Source organism: Emys orbicularis, chromosome 4, assembly GCF_028017835.1.
Source record: "Emys orbicularis isolate rEmyOrb1 chromosome 4, rEmyOrb1.hap1, whole genome shotgun sequence".
In the NCBI taxonomy this organism is placed as follows: Eukaryota; Metazoa; Chordata; order Testudines; family Emydidae; genus Emys; species Emys orbicularis.
Window position 1 is genome coordinate 73,891,651 of NC_088686.1, and position 25,974 is coordinate 73,917,624.

At 42.0% G+C, this 25,974-nt stretch overlaps 1 protein-coding gene across 1 annotated transcript in view; it reads right to left on the reverse strand.

Annotated features, from left to right (window-relative positions):
• Positions 1-4,750: 4,750 nt before the first annotated feature.
• FUT8 (fucosyltransferase 8) overlaps positions 4,751-25,974 on the reverse strand; it is a 282,501-nt gene continuing 261,277 nt past the window's right edge. Inside the window, exons 11-14 of the mRNA XM_065402719.1 lie at positions 22,137-22,383; positions 19,860-20,036; positions 13,816-13,966; positions 4,751-5,068 (exon numbers count right to left, since the gene is read on the reverse strand). Coding sequence (XP_065258791.1) covers positions 4,751-5,068; positions 13,816-13,966; positions 19,860-20,036; positions 22,137-22,383 — 893 coding nt within the window. The remainder of the gene's footprint in view (positions 5,069-13,815; positions 13,967-19,859; positions 20,037-22,136; positions 22,384-25,974) is intronic.

The following is a 25,974-nucleotide window of genomic DNA, read 5'->3' on the forward strand; positions in this document are numbered from 1 at the left end:
GTTTCACTGGTCTGGTATACATATGTGGGGTTAGTGAGACCCCCACAAGGTGGATTAGGGAGCATGGATCTGCCCAGTTCCCCAGATTACACTGCATAGGCTCCTCAGCATTGGGACACTGTGCAGCTATGTGTCCCCACTCCCCGCAGGCATAACATCTGTATGGAGCCCTAGGCGTTCCCCGGTCTCTTGATTTGGGCAGTCTAACATCATGATCCTCTTCTCCCTCAGTGCTCCGACTCTTTGTGGCCTCTAATGGGCCTTCAGCCTCTCTCTTTTTCCACCTGGGCCCTCCTGGTGGCCCAGTCACCCGAACTTTAGGGCTTGGTGCTGCTAGTTTAACCCGGGGTGCCTCTTCCTTAACTGGTCGGGTCAGCTCCCTCGCTGTCCTTCGCCTCTCTACCAGGGCGACAACCTTATGATAGGTGGAGGGTTCGTTCTGGCTTACCCAGGCACGAAGGTCTGGTGGTAGTCCCCTCATGTATCGGTCGATGACCAGAACCGCTAGTATCTCTTCCGGACTCCGGGACTCTGTTTGCAACCACTTTCGTGCAAGATGGATGAGGTCAAACAATTGAGACCGCGGGGTTTTGTCTTCCTGGTACCTCCAACCGTGATACTGATGGCCCGCACTGCTGTCGTTACCCCAGATCTGGCCAGGATCTCTGCTTTCAGCTGGGGGTAGTCTGCCGCAGCCTCTTCAGGCAGATCATGGTAGGCCTTCTGGGCCTCCCCACACAGGAATGGGGCAAGGATGCCAGACCACTGATCTCGAGGCCAGGCCTCCCGTAGGGCTGTCCTCTCAAAGGCCAGAAGGTATGCCTCTACATCATCCTCCCGTGTCATTTTCTTCAGCCAATGGCTGGCCCGTATGAGCCGCGTCCCATCATGGCCGCGATTCAGCTCTGTAAGGGACTTTACCTGGTTTACCAGTTCCCGCAACATAGCTCGGTCTTGAGCAGCCTGGTCCATCAGCAGGCGATTAGTCTCTTGCTGCAGCCACACTGCCTCCTGTTGGGCGGCTGCCTGGACACGGGTAGCCTCCTGCTGGGCCACCGTAGCTTGTATCAGTGCCCGCACTACGTCATGCATTGTGGTGGAAAAAAAATAAACCCTCTCCCTTTTTTTTGTTTTTTGTTTAAATCACCCTCCTTCTTCTGCCGCGCTGTGCGCCCCAAGATCCCACTCTTGACACCAGTGTGACAAAGTTCCTCCTCTATCTTGGTGGGTCCTGCGCTTATTGGCGGATTTTCTTGCCTCAGAGATTCACCATGTGGGTTGGGGAACAGCCCAGAGACCTTCCTCTCTGGGAGAACCCACAGTCCAGGTCAACTGGGAGGTTTGGGGGGAACCCGGGCCCGCCCTCTACTCCAGGTTCCAGCCCAGGGCCCTGTGGACTGCAGCTGTCTGCTCCTGTAACAGCTGCATGACAGCTACAACTCCCTGGGCTACTTCCCCATGGCCTCCTCCAAACACCTTCCTTAGTCTCACCACAGGACCTTCCTCCTGGTGTCTGATAACGCTGGTGCTCCTCAGTCCTCCAGCAGCACACCCTCTCACTCTCAGCTCCTTGCGCCTCTTGCTCCCAGCTCCTCACACTCCCACCACAAACTGAAGTGAGCTCCTTTTTAAAACCCAGGTGCCCTGATTAGCCTGCCTTAATTGATTCTAGAAACTTCTTCTTAATTGGCTCCAGGTGTCCTAATTAGCCTGCCTGCCTTAACTGATTCTAGCAGGTTCCTGATTACTTTAGTGCAGCCCCTGCTCTGGTCACTCAGGGAACAGAAAACTACTCATCCAGTGACCAGTATATTTGCCCTCTACCAGACTCCTGTACCCCACTGGTCTGGGTCTGTCACAATATCTTAGAGAAGCCTCAGGGCTGCAGTCTTTGGCAATACATAGGGCTACGTAACTGAAAAATATATGAAAAGTTTGTTAGCCTATCTGGAAAGAAGATTCCCTTTAGAAAGAAATAACTATAACTAGGTACAATGGAAAATAAATTATTACAGAAGATGTAATAAGTAGAGCTATGTGAATAACTGATTTTTTGGTTTACTGATCGTTCTGGAAAAAAAATCATTTTAGGTTGAACAAAACATTTTGTTTCAATCGAACTTTAAATTTTTTTGAAATTTTTAAAATAAAATTGAAGTAAATTTTGAAGCAAAAAGTTGTTTCAAATAAAAAAAATGAAACATTTAATTTTGAAAATGTTGCAACAAAACATTTTGATTTTTTTCAAAATTGTTTTTTCCCCTAGTGAAACAATTTAGCAAAATCGGCACAAATTCACAAAATGTTTTGGTTGATCTGAATCTGCATTTTTTGGGTGAAAAAAGTTTTGGCCAAAAAACTTTGCCCAAATCTAATAAGCATATTACATATATAATAGGAAAGAAGGAAATTATACGGTTATATATTAAAATAAATTAAAAGGAGAGGAATTAAAACACTAGCTTGTATCAAAGAGTACATGAATTATAACTAGACGGGGGGGTTATGCCAACGATTCTGTCTTTATAGGGATGTGTCAGACTTGGAGCTCTGATACAGAGAAACAAAATGGACTTCTGCAAAACTAAGACTTTATTGGACCAAGTAAAATTTATAATTATTACGTAACTTAACTAATCACTAGAACCTTCATGAGATGCTCCATTCAAATTCCTTTCAGGAATTTAATAGATACAATCTTTTTATTTTCTGTTTTCTCTCTATTCCGTAAGCTACAATATTTACAACAGGGCCTGATTCTCATTTACCCCTGGGCTCTTTACCACTGTGGTAGTGTAAAAGGGCTTTATGGCAATTGTGACTCAAGTCTGTAGTATTTATTTTGTTTAATCTAAAATGAATTGAGTCTTGGCTGTTTTATCTGGGGAACTTATTAATTGGTACTCTTGAAGGAAATAGATCTCTGGAAAGCATATGACTGGGGCAGCGGGGCTGGTGGCAGGGGACCCTGCAGCTCCCAGCTGGCACTGGCTCACATCACGCAGGTCTTTGGAAGTCATGGAGTCTCAGCTGCCTTGTCCTTTGGCTGATATTTTTATTTGACTTACCTCACTCCTCAGGAATCTTCATATTTTAGTTCATTTGTGAAATTATTTCTGCACTGATCTCCAAGTGATGAGTAGGAAGCTTATAAAGTCTGCATTTGTAAGCAAAGAGCTTAGAAAATATATAGCAGTATACACTTATTTTACAAAATCTAAAAATATTGTATAGCAATTACAATATTTATTGAGAAATAACTAAAAAAATAAGGATCCCAAAAAAGTTAAAACTATAGCTATTCACTAATTTTCACTTTGAGATCAAAAGACAAAGGAGTTATTTCTGAAAAATTTAAAAAATAACAATTTTTCCAAGTCTTGTAATTCCAAATAGCTTTGTTCATCTCCCTCAAACTTAAGAAAAAAACGTATCTTCTAGCCTGAGACTGTGCATGTGAAAAACCAGGCCAGAAATTTTGCTAAATTAGTGGGGAGACTATCAAAACCACCTAGGAAACTGCCTAACATAGAATTAATTCTGTGGCTCCAAAATAAAGAACTGTTAAATGGGAACAGGCCAGCTTAGTCCCACAAGCCCATTAGCTTTAGGATTTCATTCAAACACACTAGAGCAAAAGGGAAGTCTGGCTATGAGTAGATACAGAGGAGCCTAACCTTTTGAAATGATATATTTGCTGACAAGTACTATAAGCAATATGTCATATTTTACTTACATTTCAAAGTGATTGCATTCAATGCCAAAATAATAAATTAATGTTTATAATTCCCTAACAGAACTTTATATTTCAGAAGAGAAATAGAGAAGATGGAAAGTTGGAGACTTAGAGAAAAAGATATCGACAAGAAATTCTGAACCACTGAAGCCTTTCTGCTGAAATCCATTCTCCGTAGAAGTCCTTGAGAAACAGTGACCCATTGGCAGTTATTCAACTGAGCAATGAATATTTAAAAATATATAAAACTCCAGCTACTCGTTTTTTAAATTTATTTTTTGTTATCAAAGACAATGTCCAGAAACATACAGTACTAAAGAATCTGTTCATGGCATTGTTTACAAAAGTTCCTAACAGACAGTGAATATTTTATTGTTTGAATGTATCCTTTATTATTAATGAGGTGAACTAATCAATGGAATTGTTTCTTTTAAATGACTCTTGTAAAGAAAAAAGATCTAGTCTGATTTTTGAATCTGTTGGTTGGAACAAGTTCACCGCTCGTGACAAGACCAGTTAAAGATCAATTCTTGCCTATCAGTGGAACTGGGCATGGCTCTTCTGAAAAGGTCACAGATCTTTCAAATATAGGCACCATGTTGTAAATTCCGTACATACAAAATATGTTCATGTCACTCAAATTACACAATATGGCAGTGTTGTAAGTCTGAGTATTATAGTCAATTAATGGCAAAGAAGAGAGCACAAAGCTCACGTATGACTAATGATAGGGACAAATCTTGAAAGAGACAAATAGTATAAAACAACAGTTTTCCTGGGAGGATGTGTGCACACGCATGTGTGAGAGTGCATATAACAAAAAAAAAGTTCATCACGAAGTTCAAATAATGGCCTGTCCATTTGCTCCAAGCTTCTTATTCAGTCTGAATGCTAAAGGCTTTCATTTTAACTACATGTTAAAATGTGAATTCAAATCCCATATAAGCCTTCTGTATGTTGGTTGGTTCAAACCAATTAGAATTAAGAGTGAGTGACAACCCTCCTTCTTTTGTTCTATTTGTCAGCCTCTGGGTATGTAGGGTACTTGACTGTCTCGATTTTCTCCTTTACTTTGTAAGATGGGTACAGGCCTGTTCTCCCTAATTTCCTATTGATGCCTTTAGAGTAACCGTCCCAGTGGTTTCCAGCCACACCAATTATATCTTCAGGTTCCATGGGGATTTCATCAGCAGTTCGTGGATGGTGGGCATAAATGGCAATCTGGTTGTGCGCATTTTGTCCTCCAAAATAGTAGATATCATCCAAAGAGTGGAAATGTGCTGAAGCATCTGGATGCAAAGTCTGCATGATTTCATAGGCAACTCGACAAACCTTGGAAATAAAAACAGAAAAGAAGCCATCAGTGCAGTATGTCTCTAACTTAACACAACATTCAACAGTCAACAACCTACACCCCACAGCTACATTGCACACAAAAGAAGTTCAAGCACTGGAATGTCCAGCTTAAACTCCCAAGTTCTTTAAATGGTATATTTGAAAAATACTGTATGTTTGCTAACAAATACCATGCAACTCTGCTGTTAGAATTCTTAACATCACATTTGGGAAAAAAGAAAATGAAAACTTTGCACTTTTCAATAAAGAGATGAAAGCTGAAAAAAATCACGGATTTATAAATAATCACAGTTTAGCTTTGTCTTTTTTTTTCTTTTAACAATACTTTGAAATAAAGCAACAAGTAAAATGTGTCATCTCTCTACATAGAAAACCTTGGAAATCAGTGTTCCCATCCCCCCCGCGATTTAGAGTTTTTACTGAAACAAAACATTAATCAAGGGCTTTACTTATCCACTGTCAATATTCTGGACCACTCTCAGTTAGGTTTCAAGTCAGGTCCTGGAATAGAGTCAGCACTGGTGGTGCTGATGAATGACACCTGTCCTGTCCACAGAGGATGTCCATGCCTACACTCCTGGGACTGTCTGCGGCTTTTGATATCACTGAATACCACTGTTTCATCTCAGCGACATAGTAAGGAATAATGGAAAAGCACTCAAATACTTCTAATCCTTTCTTGCAATCGCTAATGACTCCACCACATTCCTTCTCCTCCAGAGCATTCACCTCTGGTACTCCACAAAGCTCAATTTTCTCTCCTATCTTTTTTAACTTCTGCATGAAACCATTGTGCAGGATTGAGAGATACGATGTTCTACATGCTAATAGCATGCAAATGACACCCAGTTCTGTCTCCTTTACCTCATATAAAAATATCACCATCTCCCAGCTATCCCAACACATGGCCAAGATCAGAATCTGAACAAAAGACAGTTCTTCTTCGAGTTCCGGTGCATGTGGCTCTCACTTATGGTGGGGAAGCACCCCTTGCACAGGAGTTTAGAAGTTAACTAAGTTATTAATTATTAGCTACTTAGTTAAAAAAAAAAAGACAGTTGTTGCTTTAGTGCAGTCAGTGAGGCTAGTCAGTTATCTTGTCAATTTCAGGCTTCAAGTCCTGCCCTTGTTGCAGGAAAGTTATTTCCCTCATGGACAGACACAACCATTATCTTTTTTGCTTAGAGGAATCTCACATCACCTCAAAGTGTGCTATCTCTAGAGCTTTTAAGAAGAGCACTCAGAGCAGGGCCGGCTCCAGGTACCAGACGAGAAAGCACGTGCCTGGGGCGGCACATTGTAAGGGGCGGCATTCTGGCTAACCTTGGGGTGGCACATTCCGGCAGTTTTTTTTTTTTTTTTTGCTTTGGCAGCCCGTTCCGCAGCTCCGGAGCCCCCGGCCGGCTCCCCGCACTCCGCCAGTCCCAGCCCAGCCCTGCAGGGGCACGGACCCCGGCCCGGGGGGGCAGGAACTAGTGATCCCCACCGCTCACCGTGCCGCCGGACTCCCCGGGACGCGCCACTCCCTGCCGCCTGCACCAGCCTCCGCCTCCTGCGCCGCTCTGAGCCCAGCCCGGCCAAGCCGCCTTTAAAGGAGTGGCTGAGCCAGCACCTACTGCAGCCCCCGGGGGCTCCACCTGCCCGGCCGGGAGAGGCACCCCAAGGCCGGAGGGGGGAGCCCCTCTCGCCCGGATGCGAGCGGGCTGCAGCGCCTGGCTGCCCACGGGCAGAAGGAGCGGGCGGGCACCGCCCTTCATCCCCCTGCGAGCTGCCTTGACCGCGCTCCCTGTGGCTGCCGTTTTTTGTTGTTGTTTTTTTGCTTCGACAGTCCGTCCGCCCTGTTTTTTTTTTTTTTTTGCTTGGGGTGGCAAAAAAACTAGAGCCGGCCCTGACTCAGAGGTCCAGAGAACATAGACTGAGGATCTTTTTAATGGAAAACCTGTGACACCTTAGTCAGACTCTGACTTACTACAGTTACAAAGAGTCTCTGACCTACATTTGGTGACCCAGTCAGTGAGTCTTCCAGCAAATAAGACTCAATGGCTGGAGCTGTCAGGCACTTCTGCTGCCCAGAGAGTCAAGGACTACTCCAGCAGTTCTTCAGCCAGGATGAGGTGAAGTTCTTCAGACAGACCCAAAGGTGTGACAGATATGGCAATTTCCTGCAATATCCTAGACAAACCTTATTAAATTAAAATTTCAGTATCTTAGGAGTTGTATTGTATTGTATTAAAAATGCAAATGTGTGTGTAATATTGTGGGATTGTATGTAACCTCTCTAGGGAAGAGACATGGCTAATGTAATACCTGGGAAGTGTTATGAGCTTCCAAGGACTCTCAAACAGTTTGCTAGACGAAGTTAAGTGTGGTTTCTAAGAAAAGATGATCATCTGTTATATGAGGACAAGATCAGACGCTCAAACTGCATAAAAGAATGACTCAGCTTCATGGGGGTGCTTATTCTGAGCTAAGAGCTGTTATGAACTTGTGATCACAGAAAAACATCTTGGTGGGGTTTGAAGGACTGATCACCTGCCAGAGCCCTTGTTGGGGAACTCACAGTGTAGGCAGGGAACTCTGCAGGCTGGAAATACCCAGGTCAGAAGGGAGAGAAATGCATGTCTCCACCCAAGAGAGGTGATGTCTGGGGAGCTGGAAGCCTAAGAGTGGGTGCCCTTGTTGGATTATATATCCTGTGGAAATACAGGTGCAGTTTCTCTGAACTGTGACAGTGGGTACTGAAAGAATCACTTAAGACGGCATCTGGGAGGTCAGCATTAAGACTGAAGGTGACACCTCCAGATCCTCACCCTGTAACAGCTCTGACTTTGAAGAGATCTTGGACAGACTCTTCAGCGTGGGCGTCCTCAGTATAGCAACTGCACCACACACATTCCATGGTGCGGTCAGGGGCTCTGGCACTGGAATGTACACAGTCTTATCCCTTGGTACTGGCTGAGAGGATGCCTGAAACCTCATTAACCCCTGGAGTGCCAAAGTGATTTTCTGCAGATAAGGAGGACATGTCAGCTTCCTCTCCCTCTCAATTAGTGTAGGAATCGTCTTCAATCACTACTTTTAGAAATGACTTCAGAGTTACCCTGGAGTTATGGTCTCCGTTGCTGGATTATTTTTCTTACCAACTACATCACTGACTTCATGGGAACATCCCAGGGCTCCTGTCATGAGAATTTATTTGGATTCCAGGACCCATAGTCTGGTCAAAGTGCCTACTCCAAAAAATCTGGTAGCACCCCTCAAGTGCAGATCCACACTTGCAGGACTCTTCATCCGCCTCTCAAGCACCCATTCAGGACCAATCATCAGATTGTCATCCATCTTCAGTTCTCTCTCAAGCTAGGGACTATTACCGAGAAAATGACCTCACTGACTCTATGCTTAGAGCCCTTTCTTAAGATCCAGACTTTACTCCTTATCCATATAGATTTCAGCCATGGCCTTATTTGCCTCCTGGGCCTCAAGTAATTATTTGGCTTCCCTTCATGTACCTCTTCAGGTTAGCCATCCAATTTCTGTTCTTCCTCTGGTGCCTCAAAAGATTACCTAATCTCAACCTCTACCTGAGGAAGAGGACGGAGAAACACAGGATAACCCTTTCTCCACCTGCAGATTTCTCTACACCAAGTGAAACTGCTGCACCTTCATTGGGAGATGAGTTTAAAATATATCAGGCATTCTTAACAAGAATGTCAGAGACTCTAGAATTTCCCTTGGAGTTAGTTCCAAGGACATGCAACTTACTTAATATTTTACAACTGTCCACAGACTAGACTAGCCCTTCCAGCATCTATTTCAGCAACTTCAGAAAGAGCTGAGTGAAAGTATCAGGTCCTCCCCTTTGGGATTTGAATATTTCTATTCACATCCATCACCCTCCTTCATCTTGTTGTCACTGCAGTGAATGAACAATCCAAACAAGTGTACACATCTGCCCCTTGAGATAAAGATAAAAAAAATTAAATCTCTTTGGGTAGAAAGTAGATGCTCTGGCTTGGCTTAAAGTTAGAATCACAAAACTACTTAGCCATGGTGACCAAATATAATTATATTCAGTGGGACAAAGCAGAGTTATTTCTTCCAACAAGGTACCTCCTGACTTAATAGAGGAGTTTAAATCAATTTGGTCAGAGGATCATCTCACCATCAGAACCTCTCTTCAAGCTACCTTACACTCTGCAGACCCAGGGGCTAGATTGGGGTTCTCAAACTGGGGGTCAGGACCCCTCAGGGGGTCACGAGGTCATTACATGGAGGGTCGCGAGCTGTCAACCTCCACCCCAAACTCCGCTTGCTTCCAGCATTTATAATGGTGTTAAATATATTAAACAGTGTGTTTAATTTATAAGGGGGGTCACACTCAGAGGCTTGCAATGTGAAAGGGGTCGCCAGTAAAAAAGTTTGAGACCCACTGGCACAGAATCAGACTTAGGACTGAAAATGAATCTAAAGAAATATTAACTAACGCCGTACCGACACTAGACTCCTAGACTCCAGGTGACGCCAACTCCAACTCTCCTAGACTCCAAGTGATGCCTTTTGCCAGATTGAGACTGAGGCCTCTTAATTCTTGGATCAGACCAGTTTATCATCCAATCACTTACAGCATGAACTGGCAAGTCACGATCCCTCGGTCAAATCTCTTGTCCCTCTGTTGGTGGTTAGAGACAGACAATGTTTGTAGATGTATCTCCCACCCAGATATTAGTCACCAGATGGATCCACAAGCTGATGGAGTATGCATCTGGGTCAATTCCAGATGTATGACCTATCGAACTCTGCAGATCGATCAGCTCATATAAATGTGTTGAAGCCAGGGCCGGCTCCAGGCACCAGCTTAACAAGCAGGTGCTTGGGGCGGCCAAGGGAGAGGGGCGGCACATGCGGCAATTCGGGGGCGGCAGGTCCCTCACTCCCTCTAGGAGCGAAGGACCTGCCGCCGAACTACCGCCGCCGATCATGGCTTCCCCCCCCCCCCAATTGCCACCGCCGGTCACGATTGCGGCTTTTATTTATTTTTATTTTTTTTCTTGGGGCAGCAGAAATGCTGGAGCCGGCCCTGGTTGAAGCTCAGAGTGATTTGCTTCACTTGAAAATCATTCCTATCACTGTTGAGAAACCAAGCTGTGCAGATTTTGACAACTCCAAAGCCAGGGAGGAGCAAAATCAGACTCCTTTGTCAAGAAGCCGTTCTGTTCTGGGAATGATGCATCAATCATTGCATAGATCTCATAGTGATACATGTCCCAGGGGAATAAAATGCTCTGGCAGATCAACTAAGCAGGAAAAGCTGATCGACTCACAAATGGTCTCTAAAGGAGTCAGTGCTGAAACACATCTTCCAAACATAGGGATTTCCAAAAACAGATTTCTGAAAACAGATCTAAAAAAACACCCTCTATTTTGCTCTTGAGGGGGTCGGAGTAAGGGTGCTCTAGCAGATCAATTTCTAATCTCCTAGTCACATCACCCGGGCTATGCATTTTCTGCTTTTCCTTTAATTCTCAGGTTTCTAAGTAAAGTGAAGCAGGACAGGACTCAGATGATCCTTGTGGCCCCAGCATGGCCTTGTCAGTTTTGGTATCTCTCCAATCATCAGTTCATAGCTCTCCCATTTCTACTGGACTTAATCACTCCAGACTCAGGACACAGACTCCATCTGGACCCAATGTCTCTTCACCTCACAGCCAGGAGACTCTCTGGTTAACATTATTCAATGTTCCCATGAAGTCCAGACTAGGAAAGTGTATTTGGGAATGTTTTTCCTATGAATGCAGTCAAAACAATCTGATCCTCTTCAGGAATCTACTCCATTAATCCTGGACTATCTTCTATTGCTAAAACAGTCAAGACTTTCATTGAACTCGAACAAAGTTCACCTGGCAGCCTTTTATCCTCCTATTCAAGGTTCTTTGGTGTTTTCTCATACAATTTATGAGAAATCAAAAGATTTCTTATGGGCTTATTGCACATGTATCCACAATAATACAAATACAATTTTCTTGGGACTTAAACTTAGTCCCTCCTTCATTTATGAAGCTTCCATTTGAGCCTCTGTCATCTTGCTCCCTCCATCATTTATCAAGCAAAGTGGCATTTCTGGTGGCAATCATTTCTGCGCATAAAGTGAGAGAGATCTAGGCGTTCATGTCTAACCCACCAAATACAAGATTCCATGCAGATAGGGTAACTATAAAACCTCACCCTAGATTTATCCCTAAAATGATCTTGCTCTTTCATATTAATCAAATATATACATACTTGTATTTATTTCCAGGCCTTGCTCATCCCCAGACGAGACAAAGTTACATACTCTAGACGTCAGAAGAGCCCTGTTGTACTATCTTAGTAGAAAAAGATCATTCAGAAAATCTCCTAGACTCTTCATAGCATATGGGAATGCATCAAAAGGTAGACCAATCTCCTCTACAATATTATCCAAATGGACCATATATCAAGATTTCTTACATCATCAATAAATTACAACTATCAAGTAGGGTGATTGCTCATTCTACCAGAGCCCAAGCTACCTTAGCAGCCTGCTTCAGCAGAGTTGCAATCATTGAAATTTGTAGAACAGCAACATGGTCCTCAGTTCCCACATTTACCAACCATTACTCTCAAGTATCAGCATCTAGAGGAGATGCTCAACCATTTTATATGAAAGTCTGTTCCCTTTATAAACGAATTAAATGTTTTTGATATTTCCAGCATGCTAGCAATTGTAAAATCAGTAGCCCTACAGTGTAGACTGGAAGAATCAATTTGCTGAAAAAGACTGATAATGTCTTCTTGCAAGATCATCATGCAAAACCTCATGCTTGACAGTGAAAGTTGACACATTTGCTGCAGTATAAAACTGCCATTTAAACAAATATTGAAATAAATGGCCATACCATTTTGTCAATTATAATACCTTAGTAGCAGAAGCAAACCTTTCCACCCCAAGGAAATGTTAAATACACAGCAGATGATGTGCATATATGTAATGGGAAGCTTTGAATTCCATCCCACAGCTTTTTATATTCTGTGCAACTCATCTATCCATCTCTATCTGTTAAATTATATCTGTTCATTCATTTTGGAAAACAACCCATTTTATGGCTATTGTTTAATAGAAATATTCTGTACCAGCATAATATTCACATATTACAGAATGCTCACTGAGTGGAGCATCTAGCAGGGAGCACATGGCACTGAGATTTGCGCTGTTTACCTGTGGGCCTCTGTGTAGCATTTAAGATGTTTGTCATGACCTACAATGCTCAGAAGGACCTGGGACCTATCTAACTGAGGACTGCCTCTCCCTCCATGACATACTGCCACAGCTGTTGTCAGTGGAGACACTCAAGCTGGATCACACTTTTTATAAAAGAGAGAGCGCTACTGATGGGATATTCTTGGTTAGGACTCTGTGAGTTCCTCCTGCCTTGGTCTGGAATAGCCTGAATATGATGACTTTCGGAATAGGCTGAAAAAAACATTTGTTTGACCGGGTTTTGGGGGCGGTATGAGGGTATGTTGTGGGGTATAATTTGGGGATGAGAGGCTTTTCTGTACTTAGTTATTGTCTGCTGGCTCTGATAAATTGTTACCTCCATTTGATTATTTCTGTCAGAGTTAATTTATTTTAATATTAGTATTAATATGGATATGTGGTTATTGTATGTTTAATTATTGTTAGGGTGCAGAAGGTAATCTGTATTTTGAGGTTGTGCAGCATAGTCACTTCCTAAAGTGATTTCAGCACTCATTAGTATTATGCCTGTGTATCAATGTAATAACACAATCATGTTGGCCTATGCGGACAATATCCACAACTGAATTCTCTTCCGATCAGCACTGGCACTTAAGAGCATAAGTGACAGAAGTAGGCCCTTTGTCTGATTTTAATCACACCTTTTAGCTTTTTCACTATACCCTCCATCTGCCCGAACTGATGTCTTTTGGATCAGATGGAGCATAATACCAGTGAGAAAACACTGCTTTTACTATACTATTTCTATTTTAAAATCCTTAAGAATTTATCATGATCCTTGAAATTATATGTACATGTAATAGAACAGAAAATACCACAATAACTATTGTATTATTCATATTCTCACTGGACTGAATTGCTTCATAAAGCTACTCAAGAAAACAAGCCTATAGCATGTAATTATTTGCACAACAAATCTGAGTGGATTACAATGGATACTCTAAATTTACTGTACTGCTTCTGGCCTCATGGAAATGTAATTGACCCTGAAGAGGAATTACATTTCTTCCTTTCCCCTCCTCTGAATCCTATAAAGTAATCAACTGAGGCCAAAGGCTGAGGTGTTTAAACCTCTCAATATCAGCGCACTGAAGTGCAGAAAAGGATAGATTCGGGTTATATACTGACTGTATGCAAAATCATAGAGTATTATACAAGCCTAATTACCTTCTGCTTCTTTTAAATGCCCTGACTAAGCCAAGTACATTAAACAACTACGATGGCTGACTTCAGTGGAGAAGGTGTAATCAACCAGTGCTAACAAATAGTTCAATATGCAGATAATAATATACGGAATCTTTTAATTCTTTCATGAAATTTTCACTACAAAACACGGAGAACATGGTACTGTAGATGCACCAGCTAGCATTAAGTAAAAAAAACCAACTCAGACTTTTAAAATAATTGACTGATGAAATGTATATTTAGATGTTACATTGCAGTTTACCTGTGAGGAAAACGTACAGACCAGGAAGTCTGCCTGAGACAGAAAGTGGATATCCAGAATAACACCCCGCAGTGAGTTTTCAGTGTATCGATTATGAAGTCCAGCTGACCAAGATATGGAGTTATCACTGATAAATTCATAATTTGGATATCTGGTAAAAATATAATCTACAATTAATATCAAAGCCTTAAAATTAAAATTTTACAAACCAGCCTAATCGTAAGAGCAAGTAGGTTTAAGTCACAATTCTCATTTACAGGGAATTTACCATTGCCTTTTTGACCATCTAGGGCTTTAGCCCTCTGTCCTCCCCTTTGCCCCCTCACAAGGCCACCTTCTCCCTCCCTCCCCCCGTCCACCACCATCAAAAAAGCCCTTCACCAAGCAAAGTTTTGACCCTGTAAAGGGAGCAGTGCCAGAGACTCCATGTGGTCGACTAGGGACTTTGTTATGTCTATTGATTTTATGTGGAAGGCACTCAGATACTACACCAATGGGCAGCAGGATGAAACCCTAAGATAGATAGATAGTATAGCACTGTGTCTTGATTTTAGTATACTTTTACCCATATTTACTACCATACTTTCTTGGAGGCTTTTAATTAGACCCTATCACCACTAATTGATTTCCATATGGAATGCTCTATCAAATAAACAAATGAGCAGAAACTGAAAAAAATCCGTTGCATTTTATAACAAAGTGATTTAAATTACAGCACTGTTCAACCACAGTTACAGTGTAATTATGAAGCATACCCCATATAGTTAACCTGCCAATTATTGGATTTTTTTAACTAAGTGCATTTATCAAAATGTATAACTTAATACATTACCCTGTAATTACTATAAAGTATGATACTAATAGAATAAATAGTGAGTAATTCAGTCATATAGTTAACAGTCTAGTTATATGAATTAATGGTACCTACAGTATCAAGAGTTCATAATTTAGAGCAGCCCTTAACACTGGGGCCAGAGCAGCTACTGGTCCAGAATCAAGGTGCTATAACTGGCTTTCTCAGTACCTTCCCTTCTCCTGTGCTGAGCACAGCTCAGAGTAAGAGAGATTAGCTCCAAGTGCTTGGACAATGACTGAAGTTAGAACAGAGGTCGGAAACCTACGGCACACGTGCCAAAGGTGGCATGCGAGCCGATTTTTAATGGCACGCTGCTGCCAGCCGAGGTCCCGGCCGCCAGCCCCACTCAGCCCACTGCCGGCCTGGGTGAAAGAAACCCCAGGCCGGCAGTGGGCTGAGTGGGGCCGGCAGCCGGGACCACAGAGCGGCGGCAGGCTGAGCGGCTCAGCCCACTGCCAGTCTGGGGTCCCGGCTGCTGGCCCCACTCAGCCCGCTGCTCTCTGACAGGGAGTTCCTCCAGGAAGGGCAGGCAGCCGCCGGCCAGGGATTCTCCCCGCGGGGCAGCGGAAAAGCATCTCGGTGATCTTGGATGTGAGTTACGAAGCCCCTGCCCACGGGGCTCGGGGAGCACTGTGGGGACTGGGCTCTGCGTTAGGGCTCCCAGATGCTGCATGAACGGCTTGTGCAACTCTCTCCTGGCCCCTGGACTTTAAAGGGGGAGCCTGGACTGGTGCAAGGCGCCGCGAGTCGCAACTGGCCCCCCTCTTTGCATGGCCCCACTGCTGCCTCATGCTCCCACTCTCCTCTCCCCTTCTCTGGCACTGCATCAGCCCAGGAGGGGGAAGATGGAGACAGGGAGGCTCTTGCTGTGTCTGTGCATCCTAACACAGTGGCACTTCAGCTCGGGCGAGAGTGGCACCCCGTCTGGGCAGCTTTCAGCCCCCAGGAGAGTTCAGGTTTAAAATGCGCAAACTGCGGAGTGATCTGGGTAGGTTTTGCATCGCAGGGGATCTGCATCTCAAAGGGGAAGGCAGTGGGGAGTGCAGTGGTCCCTAGGAGCAGCCATATGAGTTTTTTGGGCAGCAGGGACCCGGGTCTTAAGGGCCGCTTCTGAGAGCTCCAGTCCCTGCTGTGTCAGTTTCATGTCAGGAGTTGCAGCTGAGCTGCTTCTCTGAGCCATTGGCATCACCGAAAGGGAGAAGCTGAAACTCCCCTGGGCACTGTGTCAATAAGAGTATTCGGTGCACAGGTTCATTTGAAAGAACCTCCTAATGCTCCTTTATATGGTAGCAGTGTCCCCCCCCCCCGGCCCTGTTGCCGGTACAGTCACTGCTTTTCCTCTTAAATGCACATGCTACCATCTTCTGAACTTGAAAAGTATCTGAGGTGTTTGTGTGGATCAATATTGCAGGGAGAGATGGGAGCCAGAAAGGGCGAAATCTACATGGACCGTCCATTTAGATCAGCGGTAGGCAACCTATGGCGCGCGCCAAAGGCAGCACGCGAGCTGATTTTCAGTGGCACTTGCACTGCCTGGGTCCTGGCCACCGGTCCAGGGGGCTCTGCATTTTAATTTAATTTTAAATGAAGCTTCTTAAACACTTAAAACCTTATTTACTTTACATACAACAATAGTTTAGTTATATATTATAGACTTATAGAAAGAGACCTTCTAAAAACGTTAAAATGTATTACTGGAACGCGAAACCTTAAACTAGAGTGAATAAATGAAGACTCGGCACAGCACTTCTGAAAGGTTGCCGACCCCTGAGTTAGAATCTTCAAACACACTTTGTTTTGTACATCAGGGGACACTTAAATATCAAGCCCTATTTGGTGGGAATATGCCTAATTTAAACCCTCACAACATAAGAACTACTGGAGTAATTTTCTTCAAAGGTGAAACAGGTCATACACAAGGAGGCTTTTCTCTCTGAAATTAATTAGCTGTGGCCATTGAGACAGGGAAAATCCTTTGTCTAACGACAACAGCTGGGATTACACAAAACAAGAGAGAGTTTTATTTGCTCTTAAATACCTTGTTTGAAGCATCTGGCTTTCGGGGAGATTTAATTAGAATTTTGCGTCTTGAAGGAAACATTTGTTTCAACATAAAAATGAATATATTAATGGAAAACACTCCAGAGTTAATGACTCAGTTTTAAAGGTAGACTTGGTTATACATAGAACGTGGAAGCAGAGGTTAGATGTGAAAAGGAAGAAACTCTCAATTTTGAGATGCTGCTGCTGTTCCTGAAGAGAAATAGACAGGGCCATGCATGAGAGGATATAGGGGTCATATCTATGTCAGAGAGAGAGAGGAGCTGTAACTAGCAATATTTTTCTTCTTGCCTTACCCATTGTGGCCAATAGCTTCTGCCAATGTTGCACTACTGCTCAAAATAAAGTAGATGATAATACTAGGGCTGTTGATAAATTGCAGTTAACTCACGCGATTAACTCAAAAAAATTAAATCGTGATTAATCACACTGTTGATAGAATACTAATTGAAATTTATTAAATATGTTGGATGTTTTTCTACATTTTCATATATATTTTATTCTGTGTTGTAATAGAAATCAAAGTGTATATTATTTTTTATTATAAATATTTGCAGAGTAAAAATGATAAACAAAAGAAATAGTATTTTTCAATTCACCTCATACAAGTACTGTAGTGCAATCTCTTTACTATGAAACTGCAACTTACAAATATAGATTTGTTTTTGAGTGCAGTTATGTAGCAAAAAAAAAAAAAAAAAAGTAAAACTTCAGAGCCTACAAGTCAACTCAGTCCTACTTCTTGTTCAGCCAATCGCTAAGACAAACAAGATTGTTTACATTTACAGGAGATAATGCTGCCCTCTTCTTATTTACAATGCCACCAGAAAGTGAGAACAGGCATGTCACTTTTGTAGCCGGCATTGCAAGGTATTCACGTGCCAGATATGCTAAACATTCATATGCCCCTTCATGCTTCGGCCACTATTCCAGAGGACATGCTTCCCTGCTGATGACGCTCATTAAAAAAAGAATGTGTTAATTAAATTTGTGATTGAACTCCTTGGGGGGAGAATTGTATGTCCTCTGCTCTGTTTTACCGGGATTCTGCCATATATTTCATGTTATAGCAGTCTTAGATGATGACCCAGCACATGTTGTTCATTTTAAGAACACTTTCACTACAGATTTGACAAAACGCAAAGAAGGTACCAATGTGAGATTTCTAAAGATAGCTACAGCACTTGACCCAAGGTTTAAGAATCTGAAGTGCCTTCCAAAATCTGAGAGGGAGGAGGTGTGCAACATGCTTTCAGAAGTCTTAAAAGAACTCCGATGCAGAAACTACAGAACCCGAACCACCAAAAAAGAAAATCAACCTTATGCTGGTGGCATCTGACTCAGATGATGAAAATGAACATGTGTTGGTCTGCAATGCTTTGGATCGTTATCAAGCACAACCCATCATCAGCATGGACGCATGTCCCCTGGAACTTATAAAAAGCAAAATCTCACAAAATCACTGAGAATCCAGATAACTGTAATTATCAATCCCTTCTTATACAGCATAACAAAGGCATCTTGCAAAAGGACTGTGGAAAGTTGAATATCCTGTAGTTGAACATACATTCTGTGTGATATGTTACTATGATATTATGGCGGTAACGTGATGATACTGACACATCCAATTGCAAGTTCTTGTCACCAGGAGCACTAAGAGCAGGTGACTTTCCTCAGCCTATTCTAGAACAAAGTCCACATACCATGTAGAGTCAAAACCTCACCTCATTTCCTGGGATTTGGCTTTAGTTACAAACAAAAGTAAAAATAACTTAAAAGTTCAGTGCAAGCCTTCTCCCCAGTGTTCTTACTTTAGTACTGCTTAGATATATTCTAAATCAGTGGTTCTCAAAGCCTTTCCACCGCTTGTTCAGGGAAAGCCCCTGGTGGGCCGGGCCGTATTGTTTACCTGCCGTGTCTGCAGGTTCGGCCGATCACAGCTCCCACTGGCCGCGGTTTGCCGCTCCAGGGGGCTGTGGGAAGGGCGGCCAGCACATCCCTCGGCCCGTGCCGCTTCCCGCAGCCCCCATTGGCCTGGAGCGGCGAACCGCAGCCAGCGGGAGCTGCGATCGGCCGAACTTGCGGACGTGGCAGGTAAACAAACCGTCCCAGCCCGCCAGGGGCTTTTCCTGAACAAGCGGTGGACCGGCTTTGAGAACCACTGTTATAGATCCTCTCTTTCTACAGAACAAGCTCAACCACTCCTCTTCACTGTAATGCCAAAGGATCAGATTGTGAAAATCAAGCAAAATAATTTAAACTGGCATCTCAAAGCTTTCTTCATATTGGATTATTTGTATGCATTATTTCTTCCCCTCTCATAGTTATCAGTTTCTGGTAGTTCATTTAAGCTTCATTATACATCTCCTCGCACTGCATTCAGAAACAGAGGGTTTTATTTATTTTTGGAGGAGGGGATACTTTTTAAAATATTTTCTTCCTTCCAAGACCATTGATCTTGGATGTGACAAACTAGAGCCCAGTTGAAGGACTAATTCAAGCTTCAGTGTGTTGGAACAGAGTGGTTTAATGGATTTAGAAGTTACTAATGCTAATGTTTTTGCAAGATGTAAACTACAGCCATTACATAGCCAAAAAAAAAAAAAAAATGTTTTAAGTTTATGTAGTGGGAGTAAGGAAACAACAGTGAAATGCTGTGGAAATTCTCCAGATGTGCTGGGGAAATTAAAATTTAAAAAGAGAGAGACAGTTTGTGCAATGCAACGGAAGTTGAAAATAAATAAAAAAAAGCATAAAGTGCTCAAGATTGTATTTATTTTTTAAATATTTTCCTCCCCTTTTTCTGCTTTACAATACTAAAAATATAAATTATATTGGCCGAAGAGATTATGCTCAATTTACAAAGTCTTACCGACAAGCTGAGGCCAAACATGGAAAGATTCAGCCCCAACCAAAGAATTTCTGAGAAAATGATCAACAAATTACAAGAAGGGCAATAGTGAAAGCTGAACTGTAATCTCAACTATATAAATTAAACCACAGATACTATGTTGAAATACCTACATTAAGAATTGTACCCACAAAGGTCAGGAATTGTAGGACTCTTCCTAACTGACATGAACACTTCCATTGCACATCTATGTACTGCAAATGTAATTCATCTTACTTCGATTTTGCCTCTTGTAGTAGCGAAGGGTCATCTGTAGCCAAATAAACTCGTTTTTTGTCTATATGCATTCTACGGGCAAGAAGCTGGAAACGTTCTTCAACATGTACCATGTACTCTTCAATGGGATGAAATGCTGCCTCTGTTCCCACTTTGTCTGTCCTTCGGACATGAACACTGAAAAGAAAGGCAGACACTTGGGATTCAACTTGTAAATGTTTTATATTTTTTATAATAGACAGTTTGGCAATTGAAATTTAGATTTTATCTTAGAATAAACATTTTTGCCCCATTATGGTGTTCAGATGAGCCTTAAAATGAACCACTACATAAAATGAAAAAGGATTAAAAATCAATAGTGTCTACAGACAAATATTCACCAAATGTGAAATTACTAATTGCAAAGTCTGAAATATTCCAGGAACCACAGGACATACTAGATTTGTTATGTAGCACCACGGGAGGTAACTTCCATCCTGCCCTTGAAAACAGAATATAATTATTATTTTTGGAGGCCAAATGCTAATACGCTCCACATCTGTCAGAGTGGAATCTTAGAGATATAGTTCTGCAAATCTCTCCAAGTCTCTGCTACTGAGTAGGCTGAGGCTGACCTTCCTTTGATCTTTTCTACATACACCCAGCAGGTTTTATTTAGTTGCCACAGTGTACAATTTAAATTTCTTCAGGAAAACTATATATGAGCTGTCAGGACTAACAGTATTACATTTTCTCTGGTCTGCAAAGGAAATATATTTTTAAGATATGCTTGTCCCCTCCTACCTTTTACTAAGTCAAAACACTGCCAAGTAATTCCAATTTTCTGTATACTGCTCCAAGCATTTCTCTTTTGGGTTTGAAATGGAACCTTATTTGTCCTCATCAGAACTGCATCAATTGTAACACCTTTTAGGATTTGTCAGATACTTCCATTAAAAATCTATGGACATTATATTCCAAACAAGTGATCTATACTATTACAAACAAATGGCTTCAGATACTGTTCAGGAATTCAAGGAGATTAAAACCAACAGATGTGGCATGAAAAGGTACATTCATTGCCCTCAGATGGACTAGTTAGTTTACTCCACAACAGACAATACACCTCTATCCCTATATAACGCGACCTGATATAACACGAATTCGGATATAACGCGGTAAAGCAGCGCTCCGGGGGGCCGGGGCTGCGCACTCCGGCGGATCAAAGCAAGTTCGATATAACACAGTTTCACCTACAACGCGGTAAGATTTTTTGGCTCCCGGGGACAGCATTATATCGGGGTAGAGGTGTATTTCTTTTCTTGCTCAATATTTTAAAAGATCGTGTATTTACAGGTTTCCTGGCAGCAGGCTATGCAGTCTGCATGTCAAGTCTGATGGGAAAATCTAGAGGGAGCAATGCATGGGCAAGGAGAAATTTCAGCTATTAGCATAGGTGTAACAAAGCATGCTTGTCCTTTAAGGTCAGGTGCATCCTAGCACACCTGCTACAGGGCCATAACCCTTTAAGAGCAGACATGCTGGTACTTCTAGTCTCCAGGAAGTTGCTGAAACCAAAGCCTCCTCGGAGATGAAGCAGGTTATAAAAGTCAAGCTATGGTATCAATGGGAGAAAGACATGGAGTCTCTCTCCTGGAAGACCTGAAGGAAAACAGGCGTGGTTTTTAGGTCTCTCTTGGCAAGGGCCTGGGGAAGGAGCTTGAGTGACCTAGGATCAGAAGCCAATGAGCAGGCCAGGGTTTGCCTTCAACTGGTGAGAACCCCTAGAGCCAAGAGGAGCAAAGAAGACTATTCAGACCCTAGTGAGAAGGCTATAAAGGACATCTGTCGTCAAGGGGTAGAAGAAATGTCGTGAACCCTGATAAACGGGAGGGGAAAATTATTTGCTGGTCCTAGCAGAAGGGCTGTGGACACCTAAGTAGAAGACATAGATGGGAAGATTATAGGAATATAGATTTGACTGTAAATTATTGTCATATAATTTGTATATTAATAAACCAGACCAGAGAATTGGAGATATCTTTAAATTCTATTTGTATGAGATGTGATCACCAGAGGCATTGAAGAGGGTAGGAGAGAACTGATGCTCAGCTGTGCACCTAACATCATAGAAGTAAGCAACTGTAATACAGTGTAAAATGATTGATGTGAGATTTCTAAATATGTGGAGTCTGGTTTTGTATCTATCATATTTTGGAAATTTATTTATAGTTAACATTTACGATGTGCAATAACACATGTACAATTTCTAGGCTAACACCAAAATAAAATTCCTACCCAATAACTGGATGCTTGAAACCAAGTTTCCTTGTTGCTTCTTCGATTTCCTTTTCTAGCCATGGTTGTGGGCGAATCAAATATTTGACAAACTGCGAGACCCACCACACTGCAGGATCCCCATGGACGCGAATTAGTCTATCAGCCAGGTCTTCTGGGACAGCCAATGGCAAATAAGGTGGTCGTGGGTGTAGGCTGTCAACGATGGGAAGTTCCACCACCTGAACATTCTTATCATTTGCCTCACCTGTACCAGAATACAAATAGGATGAACCAAGTGTTTCAGTTCAATAACAATCTAAATATGAGATATACGAGAATATGTAACATTCCAGATGGATCACCAGAACAGCATTTTCAACTTGTTAACAATGAGGCTAATGAACCCCCTTTCTCTTTTTGTTGAAACTTTATTTATAATAATGGATTAATATTATGCCATTTTTGTGCTTGTAACAACCTATGCCACCAGTATGCCTCTTCATTGTTATTAGGTGGATTATATATACAATAGACCAGAGGTTCTCGAACTGTGGTGGTCTGCGAGCTCCATTCAGGTGGTCCACAGATAGTTCCCTTTAAGGTGCATGCCTGGGTGGCCACGCACAAGAGAACAAAGGGCCATCCACCTAATTAGTGGAGCCGTGCAGGTGTGGCTCCACTAATTAGGTGCCTGGACCCTGGAGAAGACATGCATGTAAGGTGAGGTGGTGGCCTTGGGGGAATAGAGTGGAGGTGGGAGGGGGCAGTGGGGTGAGAAGAGGGAGTGGGGGAATTTGGGACAGGCAGGGCTGCGGCGGCCAGAGAAAGAGCCAACTTTCCCCAGCCCCAGGGCTGTGGCTGCCAGGGAGAGATGACCCTCCTTCCCAGCCTTTGTGGCTGCTGTGGCGGGGGAGAGAGGGAGAGACCCCCCTCCTTCCCAGCCCCAGCTTGGGAGCTGCCATGGTGGGGAAGAGAGGGCACATCCATCACATTAGAATAGTAAGACTACTGATATTAAAATATGAGTTGTGTGCTTTTATTTGTAGAACAAAAACATTAATTATTATTAAGCATTTTTTTATATAGTGCTTTTATCCAAAGCACTTTACAATAGTTAGCTAACGGTACAAACAATATTTTGGAAAGATCATTAAGTGGCCTGCCAAGACCATCAGCAATTTTCAAGTGGCCCGTGAAAAAAAAAGTTTGAGAACCACTGCAATAGATCAACAAACCCTCTTAAAATATCACTACTGTGCATCTAGGTCTACTTGGACATTCCTTACAATTCTGAATGCTCAGAATGAAGTTGAGTGTTTAAAAATAAATCAAAAACATTATTTCACACAGCAAGAACTGGATGACAGAAAAATGCAACCACAAGTTCCTGCAGTGTTTCAATATGGGGACAGCTCTCAATGTAGGTCACTTATCAAACTTTTCCATATATTATTATTTAAAGTTTATATTACAGTCGAACCCAGAAGCCCCAGTCATGATTGTAGCTCTGTTGAGCTAGTTGCTGTACAGAGGTAGGAGAGAGGGAGACAATCAAATGCACATTGCATGAATTTGCCTTTTAAATATTAATTATAACAGAATTGGTTTGTACACACATTGGGTTGCACCACTGACAGCTAAATGCCAGGGCAAAACCAGAGATATTTTAGATCTCGGGCACCACTATTAGGACAAAACTATTAGGACAAAACTAATTCCAAAAAAGAATAAAAATGTCCATATTTCTGGTGTTCCCAGAGCTCATCTCACATGCTGAACATAAGCAATGATGATCAGACAATTAGAAGCATCGGAATACAGTACTATACATTTTAATTTTTAAACAATGAAATATTTAGATATGTATTTCTAGTGGGTTGAACAACTCACAAAAGATGTTGTCATTGACTGCAATGGATGCCAGTGCAGCACAGTGAGAGCTGACCACTGGACCACTAAAGAAAGAATGCATTATGAGTGGCTCAGAGGATAAGTATATTTTCAATTTAAGCCATCGGAAACAAACATGGTAAATATTTTTTCTGTACTAAGAATAAAGTATTCTATGAAGGTTTGAAGTTAAAATGATCAGAGAATAGTTGTCAGCTATCAAGAAGGCTAATTGGCTGACAAAATCTATTTGGTGTAAGTAAGAATAATGAACCTGTGTCTTATTCAGTAAAAGGGGCAATAAGAAAATTCCCGTAGTTGCAACTGTTCTGTGTGTATGTAAAATTCATTTCAGTATACTTGTAAAACAAAGCCCATGAAACATGACATTTATTACATGATTAAAAGGCAAGCTGCAAGAATTTTTTCACTGGTACTGTAGAGTACATCAAAGCTGGCAGTCAAGGTTCAGGAATAATAGCAATAACCTCTATGAGATGTAGAACTTTAATTAGGAGCTGGTTGGTTAAGGTGAGGTTATTTTAAATTAATGTTTTCTGGAAAGAAGCCTACAAGTTATGTAGCTGCAAATAATTATTACTCATGACTTTTAGAGATGAACCTGTATCTTCTTAGGATATGAGTCTCATAATGTATAGAATTAATTTAACTTGTATCTGATAAAGTTATTGAACTGATAATTGAAAATAGAATGATAACTTATGGCTTGCTACAGTAGGAGGGTTTTGCCAGTAGTTATACTGGTTTAGCTAAACTAGCAAATTGTCCTAGTGTAGATGCAGTTATATCACTATAACTGGGCTTATACCCATATACCTTATGCCAGTTCGATGCCATTATAAATCAGTGTTTCACCCTCGCCTGTGTTCAGTACTGGTCACCCCATCTTTAAAAGGATTTCGCAGAAGTAAATGGGGTTCAAAAACGAGCTCTTATATGAAAAGAGACTGAAAAGACTGATATGTTTACTTTAGAGAAAAGATCAATAACAGTTCACTATTATAAAATATACAAAATATTAAATTTTGAATGATATTGAGCAGGTGGATCTCAAAATACAAGAACAAGGGGACATTAAATAAGATTGAAAGGTGGCAAATGGAAAACTGATAGAAGGAAATACTTTTTCTCATAATACAAAATTAGACCACGAAACTCACTGTCATTATAATAGTTAATTTTTTTAAAAAGTTTTAAAAAGGCTATGAAACCTCATGCTTCAATCTCTATTGAGGTTAGGAGACTAACAAAAGTGTGTTGTCCTCAAAACAGTGCTGAAGTGCATTTTAAAAATAGTACAGCCTTACACAGGCACTCTGCAGAGCAGTGAATTGAACCTGGAAACACACTATAGTTTTCAGACTATGACTTTCTGGTGTACTGACAGTTGAGTGCAATACCCCTCTCACATTCCATCACCACTACTACTGAACTCTCTCTATAACATTTCCAATCAGTTTTCTCTGAGAGGTCAGAAATGACTCTTCAGACAAAGATGCCGTCAGGGAACCCATTCTGGTGGTAATGCAGAAGCAGCACTTCAGAGAGATCAGAAGAGGAAGGGCTACAAGATGTGTCCACAATCATTAACATCTACTCAGTTCCCAAGGAATTTGACCTCTCCCCTCCCCATTTCTTCCTCTTACAAACCATTTTAGCTTTATGTTCAATGTATATATTGTGGCTAGGCATCTCCTCACTTCAGGGGGCTCAGCGTTTCCTTCTCCGGCGGTGGGGGCCTGGAGTAAATCAGTCCCACTCCACAGAGTTTTTAATTTCTCATTCAGGTTTTATTTTTCAATATTTACAAGGTGGGCTTCTGGGTAGGCCCAAGGAGTACTCTTCAGCCAAACAAAAAGAAACAAATTCATAACACGGGTCTGGATTTCTGAAATGGGAGTGGTCTGGTGCTGGAGGGTTGGTGCAAGCTCCTCACACATCTTGA